Consider the following 14811-nt stretch of genomic DNA (forward strand, 5'->3'; position numbering starts at 1 on the left):
AAATTGACTTGAATCGACATTCTCAACTCTTCAATCAAGAACGGGAATTATATGATGCGTACACAACCAAACTATACTTTTCAAGATCATCACTTCACTTTTGGCATAGCCATACATGGTACGATCACCAATTTTAAACCCGAATCTATATATTTTAGTCTAGATATTGAGTCCAACTATTTGTTTGGTAAAGCATGAGGTTGCAAAAGTAGGTTGAATACCATCCTAATCTGGGATTACAAGATCGACCTGCTTGAAGATACTTCAACTTTAATGCAAGGTTTACATAGTAAATTGCTCGCTAGACATGAGATATTTGAACCAAAGACTTGCTTTTGATCCATTGTTTTTGCCAGTAACAGTAATACCACCAAACATTGTTTCATAAAATCGAGACTTTTTATTAAAGTTACCATATTTCCTTCAAAATGAACATCTAAAGTAAACACTGCGTGACTGGCATGGAAACAACAGCTGCATTCATGAGGTTGTTCTCTTGAACTAGATCGTAAACGTATCTGATATTAGAATAGAATTTCAATAAAAAAATCAATTTCCAATAACGAATATGTAACGACTATTTATTTCGGAGCAAATAGAGGCTCCAACTGCAAGATAAATACAAAAAAGTATACGACTTTTAATATTCACCTAAAACATTAAATCACCAGTTTACTGGCTACTGTTGCGTATTATTAACCACCATTGTGGGAGGACGATTTCCTGAGCTATGGGTATTTGGCTGTTGAGCCTCACCAAACCCATTATATGCAGCTGGATTGACCCATCCGTTTGGTTGCGCGGTTGTCTGAGGTTGTGATGAATATGATGGATTATAGGGTGGAAGATCTTGGGTTATAGCGGGTTGAAATGGTGGTGGTGGAGCAGCCATAGGAGGATAAAGTGTAGTGGCTGATGGTCTAAGGGAGCCAGATCGAGACTGCCGAGCAGGTTGAGGTACAGGCTTGCGAGGTCTAGAACAACAGCATCTACAACAACTGTAAATGACAGCAATAAGCAATAGTGCTCCAATGACAATAAGAGGTACAGCATACTGTGGATAGGATTGGATCCATTCCAAGATGAATCCAGCCGGATTTCCACCCACACACGCTCCGTTTGAGCATTTGCCTGTATATCCACATGGTGTACCATCAAGGAAATATCCGTTTAAAAGAAAGCAGTTTCCAGCACTATTTTGACAAAACAATGCACACGAACTAGAGAACGAGGGACATGCTGATACTGTTACAACTGATCCAGAGCCTTTGCATTGCAGATCGCGATTTGTACAGACACCAGAAGCGCATTGTGCACCAACACCAGAAGATGTATTACAGGATGTTCCATCGGCAATTGAAGAGTTGGTGGGACATGTGGCATTCAACCCATTGCATGTCATTGTTGTATCACAAGATCCTAATGAGGGATGACAAACCGTGCCAGCAGTCTTGATAAAATGAAAAAAACAGATATAATCAATATCATGCCAGAGTAAAATAAAATAAAAACAAGATGGATTACATACCTTGAGTTGACAGTTGGAGCAACAGCTGTCATTTAAATCATCACATTTGGCTGGTGCTTTGAGTTTACACACAGTGCCATCACAGCATGGATCTTTAGCACAGTCGGCAGGTAGACCACAATCACATTCTTCGTCGGCTTCTTTGACACTATTTCCACAGATACCAGTGGAAATAGTACTAAGCGTGCCTGGAGCCTTTAGACATTTACCAATCGTGGGATACTGTGAGCAAATGCTTTCAATAGAAGCAGGAGAGAAAGCACTGGTGGCAGCATTATCAAGAGGATGCATGATGAATTGGCCTCGACAATCACACTGAGGTGAACATGGTGTGCATTGACAAGATGACGTTGGTCCAGAACATGGACAAGTGCTGGACATGCAGTCATGTAAAGCACCAAAGTTGTGTCCAATCTCATGTGCCACAACTTTCCATTCGACAGGCACAATCGACGAGACTCCCGTGCCAGATACAAACTGGTCAACGCCTGCAGACGTTTGTTTAGTTGCAGTGTTAGAGCACAGCATGTTCAGCCAAGCAACACCAACAGCAGGTTGAGTGCTGCACTTGGTCATCAGATGCCATAATCCAATACCATCACCATTGCCTTCGATATTGCCACGCCAGTTGGAAAAATCGGAAAGTCGAGTAGTGATAGTGTATCCACTGGTACAATCTTGATTCCATATCATCTGTGGATTCGTTGGAGTGCATGATTGCTGAAGACTGACCTTGACGACTGCAAGCTGGACATTGAATGTGGACTCGTATATTTTGGACGCTTGGTTCCAATTAGACAGTATCTGAGCTAGAGCAGCACCAGTGCTACCATATGCCTGAACATAGGAGCAATCTGCTGCTACACCCATGGGAAGAACCTGCATGGTCTGAGGACATCCAGCGGCAGCACGAGTGAACAAGCGTCTCTCATCGTTCAATCTCATGTCATCCAAGTATCTGTTGTATACGGCACTGTTATCTGGCAGCTCACAGGCACCAGTAAGGGGCGGAACAATAAAACTGTCATTCAAGTTGGGTCGGTTTAGTGGATGGTCGGAATCTGATGCCTGACATACGGAAACTGGCCCCCATCGCTCCTCAACAACAGCCTGTGCCTCATCTGTAAACACCATCATATTGGCACCCCAACTATCTGGCTGGCGAGAAAATGGAGATGCAACCTCGATGTCCATCTGCAAACCAAAGCAAATACAGGTTCAGTATCACAAGGTTCTCATACTAGCAATATTAAAAAAGATGACTGCAAAACATACCTGTCGTTGTGATATTTTGTAATGTTTGATTTGCTTCACATGAAGCATGTTGGAACCTGATTGAATGACACCATCAAACAGGACTTCCTCTCCATTATCGAAGCTAATTTAATAATTAAATGAGTCAAGGCAAACAGCAAATATACGAGTTGCCAGTCCAGCTGTTAAATGCTTACTTTGGGGTATTGAATGTGATTCTAGCCCAGCCATTCTCAACCCTACTGCCATCAAAGAGAGTTTTGATTACTTTTCCATCAAACACATTGCTGGATAGAATAGGCATATAAATAGGGGTTTGGCTTGATTCAAGATCATGAATCTCCACCATTGCATTTTGATGAACTAATTGATGATTAGGTAAAAGATGTAGTGTCAAGGTTTGATTATAAGCCTATATAGATAGAATGGTGCATGAGTACAAGTGTTAGTCTTGTGTCAGTGATACCAACACAACTATGCGAATGCACAGCCATTAGTGACCAGTCTAGCCTGGTCCAAGACATACATACATTGAATGAAAGCTCGACAGCATCCCTTGTAATACGACGAATGCGATGCTTGCCAACGAAGTCGTAGGTTCTCACGGGCTTTGGAGTGCCCATGAGTTGAGCTCTAGCTGGGAATTGTTGGGTATGAACATTAGACGATAGTAATTGCTGGGAGAATGGATAAACTAGTGATGGTAGACATGAACCAAAGGCAGTTAGCTTATAATGAAAAGGGTCAATACTGGTCGGAAGGGAGTACCAAACAAGAAACTAAACCAAGCTTTCAAGTGATTAAGTACAGCGCATTGATGGTATATACTAAGTTGAGTATAGTGAATGAAACAAGTACTTACCAGCAGCAGAACAGACATGAGTATAGAGTAACAGCCAGAAAGCATGCAAAATAGTATGCATTCGAAAGTATGACAACATGAATGAATGTAAGATAAGATGGTATAGGTTGAAGATTTCTTTAATATTCGGGAATCCGAAATCAAGTTTGTGGTTTTGTGGATTTAGAAATGACTTGCAGAGCCAGCTAAGCAATATCTAAACAAACAGCTGTTGCAGCCTTTCAACAACATGAATTATCCATTCCTAAAACTGTACAATTATTATAGGTTAGCATAGACTGTACAAGTAAAAGCCAATGTTCTCTTGCTAGAACAAAACTAGCACCAAATTCAGCAAGCGGTTGCTAGACCAAATAAGTGACATTCTATATTGAATCGAGAGCACTAAATGGTTCAGCAAGTCGGATTGTACCATGGTACACGAAACACGAATGATAAATACTCCTGTCATTCAAATCAACTCTCTTCTACAGACCGAACACTATCTCACTGATTTGAACAGAAACAACAGATGCATTCTTGAAATGTGCAATCTTTGTTCTCTTGACTAGAGCGCAAACTTATCTGATTTTTTAGGATACAATAAAGATGAACTGTAGAGTTTGATAATATCAAAAGTCAAACTCAATATCTGTATTGTAATGGATAAATCTGATTTAAAGCTTGGTGTTTGTATAATGCATGGCTGTACCAAAGGTGGAGAAAAGGATAGTCTCGACTCGGAATTACAATCTGGTGTATCATGTGATGGACACTGTTGATTAAAGAGTTGAGAATGTCGATTCAAGTCAATTTCTAGTAAGAAACCTGAATATTAACTATTGTCTATTTCAAGGTACTCATTGCGAGATAGTGTTCCATTTTACGTGAACATGGCTGTAAAATCTACAGACTCGAAAGCAAAAATTGCTACTCAAGTTATCATGACTCGTCTTCTACTTCATATGTATCGTTATATCAAACTTATTCGGCAGTCAGCTAATGATCACTGTCGTACATGCAGCTCACTTTTCAACATTTCGGCCACGTCGACTATTGACAATCCAGACAAGATTTTTATCTCGTATAAGTGTCGATAAGCAAATAATTAATACATGAGATAAGTATATATTAGTTGTTGATATTGGAGTCCTTGATGGCAGATTCTTCAATTAAACTCGGAGCATGCTCGGAAAGTTCTGACCGCATTTGAACTGTTGCATGCACATTTGAATCGTTTTGATACATATCATCATCTAAGACATCCAGAGTCAACAGCGGATCATTGTCATAAAATGGTACAAGAAACCGAGGATCTGTCCAAAACAACATTGTTCGCTTTGGAAATTGGTACTGGCAAATTTGAGTAAAATGTAAATCAAGTTGACTAGCAGTCTCGAATGCTTTGCAACAGGTGAAACACGCATATTTGCATGTTTGTGATCGGATATAATTAATTAATCGAATAACGTCATGAAAACTTAAATCTAGATTGGAAGCAGTAAACCAGATAAGCTAAATATATATGGGCGATTTCAAGTGAAGCGCATGCAAGATCAGAGAATATATAATCTTACGATGTTGCCTGGCAAGTTTACGCAGATCAAATCCATGCTGTGATATCATATGCTCATGAGCACCTTCAACCGACGGTAAAACTGTTTCTTCAAACAAACACATTGTTGGCTCTTCTGCATCATCTTCGTTCCAATCCTCCCAGTCACTAGTAGCAACAATACATCGTACATTAGCATATTTGCAAATATTCAGAATGTTTCAAACAAACAGCTTCTTACTCCTGCTCCAAAGACTCTTCCTCATCTCTGTGGGCAATTGCATCTGGCTCAGCATAGTTGATCAGATAGTATCTGTCATAAAACTGATTTTTAGGATTAATTTTGAAATGCTTCTTCTTGCGCATATGCTATTCATATCCACCAGATTAGCTTTCATCCTTTCGACACAGAATAGTTGTAGTAAATCACTCGATACCTTTCTTAAAATGATGTTCGATTTGAAAGTGCGCTCACAGTATATACACTCCAAAGCAGTCAGATGACGATGCAAAGTATCCAGAAACTCGTTTACATGGACTAGGTTATCTGGCAGTCCAATATTGAAGCCATGCTCACAGAACATATGAGAAAATAGGTCTGCTCTAGTGGGAAGATCCAGTTTGCAAAAAAGACACTGCCGCTGGTGATGGGCATCCAATGCTCGCTCCTGCTCTTGTACTCTCAAAACAGCCTCTAGAGTTGTTTGACGGAATCTAGCTCTGATGATAGAGTCTTGGTGGTTAATACCAGAGCTAGTATTATAAACAGTCGGGTCTGATCTGCCAAGGTAATAGTTGGCTCCGACCTTGAATGAGTCGAGAATGGATATTCCATGAGAATCAACCTGATGGGCCCAGTAGTGAATGTATTCGTCCAAAAAGGGCATAACATGCGGTACTTGGTGGATATGGATGGAATGCACTTGCTGCAGATGCTTCAATGCTATCATAGGATCCTTTGTTGGTTTAAAGTCTGTTTGATGACAACCTGGCCAAGAACAAACAAACACAGATCTACTCCAGAACACTAATGGTCTAAGCCTTGCAGGCAACGAGCTGTCGGAATCACTTCCAGAATCAATGTGATGGTCATGGCTTTTCTGTAGCAACAACGGACCATCCCGACCTGATTGATCCTGCATCGTATTTGCCGCGAATCAAGTTTACCAAATATTCGACAAGTTCAATCGTTACATTAGAATGACCCGATTGCCATTGATTCTGGACATCCCTCATGAATCAGGCCATTTATCGACCCTCTCTTCTGTATTAAAACTGCTTTTGGCTTCTGTTACCCATGACACTGCGTGTGAATCCAAACTAAACTCTCTCCTGTCTTGTTTGCAAGACCTTGAGAATAAATCACAGCTGGATTTGTTGGACATCTATTCAGAGATTGCTTTGGTCACTGAATCTCTCATGGCTAAAACTGTTGAACATGATCTTATTGCTAATACTATCAGAGTATGTGGCTATATAGACTGAATAGGCGCTGATCGATACTAATTATTTATCATTGGATTGTAACAGGCATTAGCAGATTGCATCCATCAACTCAACCCACATGTTCAAATCGAGTCTGCAATCTATGATGATATAATGTACCTTATTGTACAGGCTTCTAAGCATGCACATGTGAATATCTGTAGCAGTGCATGGTATCTACTACGACAGTTAATTTCATTGCCTAGCCAATCGGCAGCTGCATCAAAAGGTATTGATCCACTCATGACCAATCACCATTGATAATGCCAATAGCCTCATTGTATCTACAATATAAACACTAATGTATTGGATCCAGATGTGACTAGAGAAATTATGCTTAAAGGATGTGGTAGCCAGCATGATACCGTTCGCATAGAGGCAGTACAATGTCTAGCAGGAGCTTATGCGATTCATAAAATATATCTGGACGACTATATACGAGTTTGTGCACACTTGATGATCAAGGCTCCAGAGTGTATGACTGAGAGTGTTTTATTTGATATCAGACAGATACAAACTGTTCGTTCATATGCTCAAAAACTTTGCAAAAAGGTAGTTTGATATGGGATATATTGACAGGCTGGTATTGCTAATGGCGCATTAAATATTGAATCACGACCATTTTATAGATTTTTTCAAAAGATGGATTAGATGATACAGACACTGAAGCGCAGCTGTTGCTTGCTAGAGGAATCATAGCAACCCTTCCGGATTTAATCAACGATCAGGAGTTTGTGCTGATAATGTTAAACTGGATAATATCACAGTTTCAGCTTAAATCAATTTTATCATCCGAGTCAAAGTGAGATTGGTGACATTGACCACGATATCATTGTTTACCACTATATGTGTATTTAATTCTTGAATCTAATGATTGTATTAGACTTACTCTTGAATTGCTAGGCTCGCTGCTAGCATCAGAATCGATATGTACTGTGATGCGCAGCATATTTCTCGAAAACAGTGATAACTGTGATTATAAAGTCAGCTCTGCATATTGGAATATATTTGTAGGACTTGTGGAATCACGAATCACGAATCCGCAATCAACAGGCACAATCGATTTTTCATTAAAGGACAATGAAGCTTCATCAGAAATAGTGCATACATGTGTCAATGCGCTCGACGTTCCTTCTATATTTGGATCAGAGTCAGGATGGTCTTGCAAACCTGCAACCCAATTTGTTACACTAGCACCTCGTATTCTAACTGTGCTATTGTGGTTGCATATACCCGTCCATTCAATATCTCAAAGCAAGTTTCGTACAACAAATAGCATCATTAGGCGTATTCTTATTGCATGTGGGCAATTTACTTTTAAACCCATTTCGGTTTGGTCAACCACAGAAATCCAATCACTTACTCACCAGATTCTTGATCATCTCGTTACGATTACAAAACACTTGGATTTGTCTTCCCTAGTATCTGATCACGCCGAGTCTATACTTACAACATACATCAAGCCACTGTTTTTACATGCATCATTTGATGAAAATGGAAACTTGTCCAAACCCCAAACAAATTTACTCCAGCTTGACGATTCCGATAAATACTTTGGAAAACAGCAGCTATGGAAGGAAGAGAAAGTGGGCTGCGTTTCTGTTTTGGCATTTTGTTGTTTGATGCTACGAGCTTTTAGAATTTCCGAATTGTTGTATTTGATATTTCCTCCTATTTTGTCACTGCTGGATGACCATGAGGCTAAATTTAAACTTTTTGGTGTGCAGCTGGCTAAACACTGCTTTATTATCGAGTCCACACCAAAAGATCTAGGTTCGAGTGGTCTTGGATTGGTTCTATTTGAGGTGAGTGTTTTTCAATATGCCTAGTTATACTATGCATGCAGATGAATAGGCTATATTACTCACTATGCAACGTTTTTACTAATCAGGCATTGTCGGTTGGTACACTCTACATGTCGCAATATGAACTAATGAGCGAGTCATTTGAAGCTGCTCGATTACTCCTTCCCCGAATCCACAATTCCAATTCAGCTGCTTTTGCATTGGCTATTGATGCACATTTGCGTGAACGTGTTGTAGCACGATTTACATTTGCTGTTGGTTTACAAGTTATAGCCATGAGAGTAAGCATTATTGTATTTTCATTGTTGATTCTGGATACAAGTGTTGATAGCTGAGAGTGTGTTTTAGGTTTTGTTTCACGAATCCTGTGAATTAATACGACTCTGTCCTATCCTAGTATTCAAGTATCTTAAGGTGGTATCTTAGATATAAATCTATCTTGCAAGCGTTTTGCCTCTCATTGTATTAAACTGTTGATGAATATTTTGTATAGGTACTACTTAATCTGGCATTGGACGTTCTTGAGATTAATCAACGTGACGTAGAAACTCAAACGATGGCAGCAAATACTCTGCTTTTACTGATTGAACTGGGATGGGCAAGGTAACTATAGTCCTTACTATGCTATATAGCTGTATTTTGCAAAAAAACTGTTACTGTGCTGATATAGTGCGAATAATTTGAATTGTATTTGAATTGTTTAAATAGAATATCAATGTATCAAGGAAAAATCATTAAATCTGTTGCAGAGGCATGGCGGCTACTGCATTTAGACATTATGACAACTCGTGTAGATTCAGGTAAAAAAGTTTGATGAATAGTATGCATTGATTTCCCGTGACTTGACTAATTAGTTGGTAAATGAATTTTGTAGATGCATTGGCTGGATTGAAACAGAAATTGCAGCGAGCTGTTACCATGATGTACCAATGTACTACAAATCAAACCGAGGTAACTTGATTTCCAGTAAGTGTGTTTAGTCAGAGACTAATTCATCATAACCACTGATTAGATGGATCTGCAGATTTTATTTATGATTGATGGCAAGCTGTTTGGAGCACTTTCACCAAAACTGTACTCAAGCTGGTCAGAAAGATTCAAGAAAAGTGAAACTATAAAATAAATCTCGACAATGGCTTAAACTGTCAAGCGCCGACTCTTGATGTTTGTAATAAACGTTTGGACAAGATGAAATATTTGGTTTGTGTATATAAAGCAGGATGCTGGAACTGTATAGCAATATACGCTGCAATTAGATTGAGATTTGATCAGCAGTTTGCTCCACCAAACATGGATGCTGAATCTGATTTGAAGTTTCTTATTTCATTGTTGTGGCTTAGTGCTTTATCTACACATAACCACTACTTATACAGTAAATGGAATGGAAACTCTTCATGGTTCAAACACATCTTCAGCACCTTCATTTGAAAAGACTGAGCAAGAGCTACTAACTCATTTACCTCCACCACCAAGCATGGTTGACCGTATGGAAGCAATGGAGTTACATGCGGATTCAACACATACCAACAAGGACCATCAAGACCTCGCTACCCTATCACCAACCTCAAACCCGCTACTTTCTTTCATCTTCAATACTGCAGCATCACTAGCAAGCGGTCTTGGTGGAGTAGATGCGAATGACGATGACGATGACAAGGGCGTAGATGAACACTCGCCTAAAGAAACTGTTCAATCTTCTCCACCCGCAGTTGCGGCATTTCCAGCCATGACTATTTTACCATATGCACAGCCTAAAACTAGCTTTCCAGTCTCAGTACCAGAAATATCATCCGCCAAGTCGAGTGCATCTCCAGATTCAATTGTTGTAAATGGTAGTATCAGCAGTAGCAGGTCCAGACCCACTTCAATGGAAAGTACTAGCTTGGGATCATTCATATGGGATTTTTTTCGTACAGGAGATACCCCACTACCATCTACCGCCAGATCTCCTATCTCAGCCACATCGGCCAATGCATTCAGGGGCCCAAGTAGCTCACCCAATCATCATACCTCTTCGACACAAAGTCAAGCTCCTCCTGATGAATTTCTTGTTGGTGGTCATTATAGAGGTGGTTGTGACACTGCAGATATATTCTCTGATCATATCGAATTGGATGGTCCACTCCCAGCTTTTTCCGAAACAGGTATGGCTGCACATGTTGATGTAAAAATTCGTGGAAGAAATGAGGCAGGTGAAGCAGTCGCAATTTTGTCGTTTGACATCATCAAAGAGGTAAATCTATCGAGCTAAATTGGTGATTTAAGCTATACTACTTTTTTAACCCATTCTTTGCAGTTGCATGCATATCTTCCGCCACTTTTGCGTGAAGCATCTTCAATTGATTTACTGTATAGCATTGAGCAGCACGGGATCAGTTTGAATACACTTTATCGACTATGCGAAGAAGGCGGGCCATGTTTAATTGCCCTTCGTGATACCAACTCGAATGTATTTGGCGCATTTTCCAACGAAAGCCTTGGTCCCAGATCTGGGTTTTTTGGCAATGGCACTTGGTAAGATTATTTTTATTCATGCAAATCAAGAGAGTTGCGTATTCAGTAATTGACAAGAGCGATGCGCTCTAGTTTTTTATGGAAACAGCATGCTGAATCTGGCGAGGTTAGTGTGTATTCCGCAACAGGACTGAACGAGTATTTGGTACTGAACGAACTTCATTGTATTGCGTTTGGCGGAGGGTAAGAATTTACTATAATTAAGCTTTCAATGTATTATAGATTTTTAAGCCGAATATTCTAAACTAATTGTTGATATTTAAATATAAATCAATTTGGGTATTATAGAGAAGGTCATTTTGGTTTGTGGATTGATGATGAATTGTTTAATGGACACAGCGGCAGATGCGAAACGTTTGGCAACGAGAAATTGTCCAGCTCTTCCAATTTCCAAATTGTTGCATTGGAGATTTGGGGATTCAAGATCTAAATAGTCGGAGACGTTGAAACTCGATTTTTAAACAAAATGATTCTACATGAAGCGCAAGTTTTGTATATATGCCGGATGGAAGTAGACTGGATACTGAAACAGCAATAAATAGGGTAGCATCATGATACCCACAATATAGTTCAATTTGATTGAATGCATATTTTCTAAACTTGAATTGCTAAAATCCAAGCCAAATCTTGGAATTCTAATGCAAGTAATGGATTGAAAGTTGGTTCAAAATAGAATTTTATATTTGCATAAGGACCACCAGCTCAATCATGACTGGAAGTCAGACCAAAGTCATGTCTAATACTAGATCAGTAATAGGACCCAACGATCTTGATCTATCGTCCACGTCCACGACCTCCACCACGACCACCACGGATACCGCCCCGACCACGACCTCTACCTAGAGCACCTTTAGAGTCACCAACCTTCTTGCTTGCCTTTAACTTGGGCCTATCATCAATCAGCAGTGTGTCCAAAGGTAGCGCATCTGGTAGAATAAAGTAACGGATAGTGTTTCCTCGGATGGACAAGGTCTCTAAATGCACAGGATCCTTGTTCTTGACGGTCATCTTGACAGTTTTAAGATGAGTGTTCATCTGCATATCGACACCAGTGATAGTCCCATTGATGGTCGTACCGTTTTTAAGTTCAATAGTGACTGTTTCATTCCAGCACTTCATTAAAAACCTAAAGGATTGATACACAGGCATAAGGGATTAGTGACCATGAACTGGGTATGATTCCATCCAACTCGACGAGAGAATTAGAATGTTGGACTGTCTGGTTTTAGACAGACCAATCACAAGAACATGCTGTCATTGAATGATCTACATGTGAGTTTGATACTATGGAGAACAGTGCTTAATAGTATGAGCAAGAGGGCCATTTTAGTGCATGGTTGCATCCAGTGATGGAGTCAGTACAGGATGGATATACAGATCAAAAGAGTTGCTGCAGGTGGTCTAAACCATAGACGGCCTGAGCCGTAATAGGAAGCATCCACCTACTACAGCCTGTGCAACTCAATCAACCCCAACTCATTAGCCATGCATCTATGGCACGATCATGATTCTTATTACCTAACCAACTTCATGATGATACGAGAGATGTCGTTGCTCAAGTCAAGTCCAAGTTGGCGCCTTGTCTTCAACTTCTCTCCCTTGAATCAAACACTGAAATGGTCCTACTATCCAATGATGAGGTATGTTCTACTATTGATTCTAACACTCTCCAGTTACTAATCTCTTCCCTTGCAACTATTTCCTTTAGTTCCTGAGCTGTCTTCATGAGTTGATGCTGCGATCAAAAGAAAAGGGCTCTGTCTACTTGACCATGAAACGATGTAATCTTCTAAACTTGTGCATATTCCCATCAGCTGGTGCCAACACTAATCCCAATATATCATTAGATGCATATAAACAACTCAAATCAGCTAAAAAGTCGGAAGATGCTAAATCCATTCTGCATTCTAAAGATACCCAGTACCAGACCCTCATGCGAGCTACTTTTGGAAACAAAAAGCTCAGCACTTTGGTTGATTCTTCTAATCTAGTTCAATTCACCGATAAATATCAAACAGTCACTCGTTTGCACATGGACTCTCTCAAAAAAAAGGATAGGAAGGACAAGAAAGAGAAACGTAAGAACAAGAATGAATCTACCAACGCAGTAGTCGCATAAGATGTATAAATACTTTTTTAGACTTGGTATTCTTGTCGATTTACTGTTGCAACTGGGTCTACAGATCTGGCTTAAATTGCATTCCTTGATATTGCCATAATCTTAACACTCATGAGAATGAATCCCAACATGTCTTGAAAATACTGGGATCTAATGAAATAAAAAAGGATGGGACGCTTAAATGCCATGAGTTTGGCAAAATGATTTAGATTGGGCTATTGATTTTATCTGAATGTCGCCTTGCATGACAATCGCCACCAAATGCTATTATGTGAGAAATAAGTGGATTACTGGAAATAGCATTCAACATGTTTATATAGTTGTCAGTTTCCATTTAAATATAGTCTCGGGCTAATTATAAGGATAATGTGTTGTACGAGTTGAAGCAGTATATTATGCTAATGAACTAGTCAGATCCACTTTTTGATCGTATTGGAAACTCCCAGGACTCATAAATGCATGTTCAAATTTAGGATTAAAACCTGTGATGTTGCATAATAAATTGGCACTAAAATTCATCACATTAGTCATATTGAATTTACTTTTACAAACATGGTAGATTAGTAATTTGGACTGCAATTCAAGTTTTGCCGTGGCTTTACGAACACGATCAAGTTGCTGCAGTAGCTGTGTTTTTTGGTTACCTTGATATTGCTGTCCAAGATTAGATGCTGCACAGTCCAACAATGCAAGTTTTTGCAATGCAATGCCACGTATGAATCCACGCACTGCATTGGCTCGATCTACTGCTGCAGACTTGTCTTCACCACACGACACATCACTCTTGATTGCATTTTCTTGACATGTGGAAACCGCATTGATTCCGGCACATGATGGTTTCATACCGCTCTTGACATCAGACCATGAATCCATAACCAATGGGCTAGCAGTCGTGAATCTGACCATATTGTTGCCAAGACGATCATTCAAATCATGCAAACGAGTCAATGCATCATGACGTGCACCAAACGATGAATCAAATGATGAATCAGGCATTGCTGGTTGTTGAATACTGGATGCGTGCAATCTATCCAGCATGTCATGGATGGTTGACATTTGTTGTTGGATTACATTTTGCAAATTCTGGATGGTGTTTGCGTAATCGTCAACTGAACAGACGGATGATTGATGTGGAATATCAATGTTTTGAGTATCAGCAGTGTTTTGTGGAAATACTGGTTTTGAAAACGTTGGAGCTGAAAAAATCGGGATTTTGGCTGCATCCTGAATGGCAGATTCAGACTCAGATCCAAAACCAGACTCAGATGACAGACCAGGACCAGATCCAGATCCAGTATCGAGACCAGTGTTTTGATTTTGGTTGATAGACGGTGCATTAAACTGGAGTCTGTCATTGATGGCAGGAACAGCAATGACTGCAGAAGCAGTGATAATCACAGTCGAAATAATAGTAAACTTCATAATAGACAAATTAACGAGCATGTTATACACCAAATCAGATGTTTTTATACTTGCACATCAATACAATATTAATGCGAATCATGACACGCAGAATAGTTTAATTCAATTACGAGCATGTCATTAAACTCTAATTAAACTATAAGCTTGATTTGATTCACACAAATTAACATAAACTGCATCATCATGTAGTAGCAACAATTTGTAGAATACTGCTAGAATACTGTATGTTTCAAACAGTTGGTTGGTGCAGTGTTCCAACATGCACTTGGACTCTGACTACAGATCAAA

The 14811-nt window shown here is 39.6% G+C and overlaps 7 protein-coding genes across 7 annotated transcripts; 3 read left to right on the plus strand and 4 right to left on the minus strand.

The window, feature by feature from the left end:
* Positions 1-556: 556 nt before the first annotated feature.
* On the minus strand, positions 557-3709 carry BATDEDRAFT_16536 (uncharacterized protein). The gene is made up of 6 exons (XM_006678309.1): positions 3645-3709; positions 3313-3476; positions 2980-3194; positions 2804-2906; positions 1529-2722; positions 557-1450 (listed from the first exon to the last, which is right to left on the minus strand). Exons 1-6 carry the CDS (start codon positions 3703-3705, stop codon positions 680-682), a joined length of 2508 nt encoding a protein of 835 aa, XP_006678372.1. The 5' UTR covers positions 3706-3709; the 3' UTR covers positions 557-679.
* Positions 3710-4754: 1045 nt separating this feature from the next.
* BATDEDRAFT_88185 (uncharacterized protein) lies at positions 4755-6065 on the minus strand (the record flags this gene model as incomplete). The annotated part of the gene is made up of 4 exons (XM_006678725.1): positions 4755-4879; positions 5201-5346; positions 5420-5547; positions 5616-6065. 4 exons carry the CDS (start codon positions 6063-6065, stop codon positions 4755-4757), a joined length of 849 nt encoding a protein of 282 aa, XP_006678788.1.
* Positions 6066-6378: 313 nt separating this feature from the next.
* BATDEDRAFT_88432 (uncharacterized protein) lies at positions 6379-9591 on the plus strand (the record flags this gene model as incomplete). The annotated part of the gene is made up of 10 exons (XM_006678630.1): positions 6379-6642; positions 6709-6892; positions 6980-7215; positions 7293-7408; positions 7547-8468; positions 8555-8749; positions 8962-9071; positions 9177-9268; positions 9343-9419; positions 9481-9591. The coding sequence occupies 10 exons, from the start codon at positions 6379-6381 to the stop codon at positions 9589-9591; spliced, it is 2307 nt and encodes a 768-aa protein (XP_006678693.1).
* Positions 9592-9849: 258 nt separating this feature from the next.
* BATDEDRAFT_88095 (uncharacterized protein) lies at positions 9850-11551 on the plus strand (the record flags this gene model as incomplete). The annotated part of the gene is made up of 4 exons (XM_006678631.1): positions 9850-10701; positions 10765-10982; positions 11055-11165; positions 11271-11551. The coding sequence occupies 4 exons, from the start codon at positions 9850-9852 to the stop codon at positions 11410-11412; spliced, it is 1323 nt and encodes a 440-aa protein (XP_006678694.1). The 3' UTR covers positions 11413-11551.
* A 205-nt stretch (positions 11552-11756) lies between these two features.
* BATDEDRAFT_11263 (mRNA splicing protein SMD1) lies at positions 11757-12131 on the minus strand (the record flags this gene model as incomplete). The annotated part of the gene is made up of 1 exon (XM_006678299.1): positions 11757-12131. One exon carries the CDS (start codon positions 12129-12131, stop codon positions 11757-11759), a length of 375 nt encoding a protein of 124 aa, XP_006678362.1.
* Positions 12132-12598: 467 nt separating this feature from the next.
* BATDEDRAFT_88433 (uncharacterized protein) lies at positions 12599-13101 on the plus strand (the record flags this gene model as incomplete). The annotated part of the gene is made up of 2 exons (XM_006678632.1): positions 12599-12622; positions 12691-13101. The coding sequence occupies 2 exons, from the start codon at positions 12599-12601 to the stop codon at positions 13099-13101; spliced, it is 435 nt and encodes a 144-aa protein (XP_006678695.1).
* Positions 13102-13494: 393 nt separating this feature from the next.
* On the minus strand, positions 13495-14523 carry BATDEDRAFT_24651 (uncharacterized protein; the record flags this gene model as incomplete). The annotated part of the gene is made up of 1 exon (XM_006678443.1): positions 13495-14523. The coding sequence occupies one exon, from the start codon at positions 14521-14523 to the stop codon at positions 13495-13497; it is 1029 nt and encodes a 342-aa protein (XP_006678506.1).
* Positions 14524-14811: the final 288 nt, after the last annotated feature.

This window comes from Batrachochytrium dendrobatidis (genome assembly GCF_000203795.2).
Source record: "Batrachochytrium dendrobatidis JAM81 unplaced genomic scaffold BATDEscaffold_5, whole genome shotgun sequence".
Lineage (NCBI taxonomy): Eukaryota > Fungi > Chytridiomycota > Chytridiomycetes > Rhizophydiales > Batrachochytrium > Batrachochytrium dendrobatidis.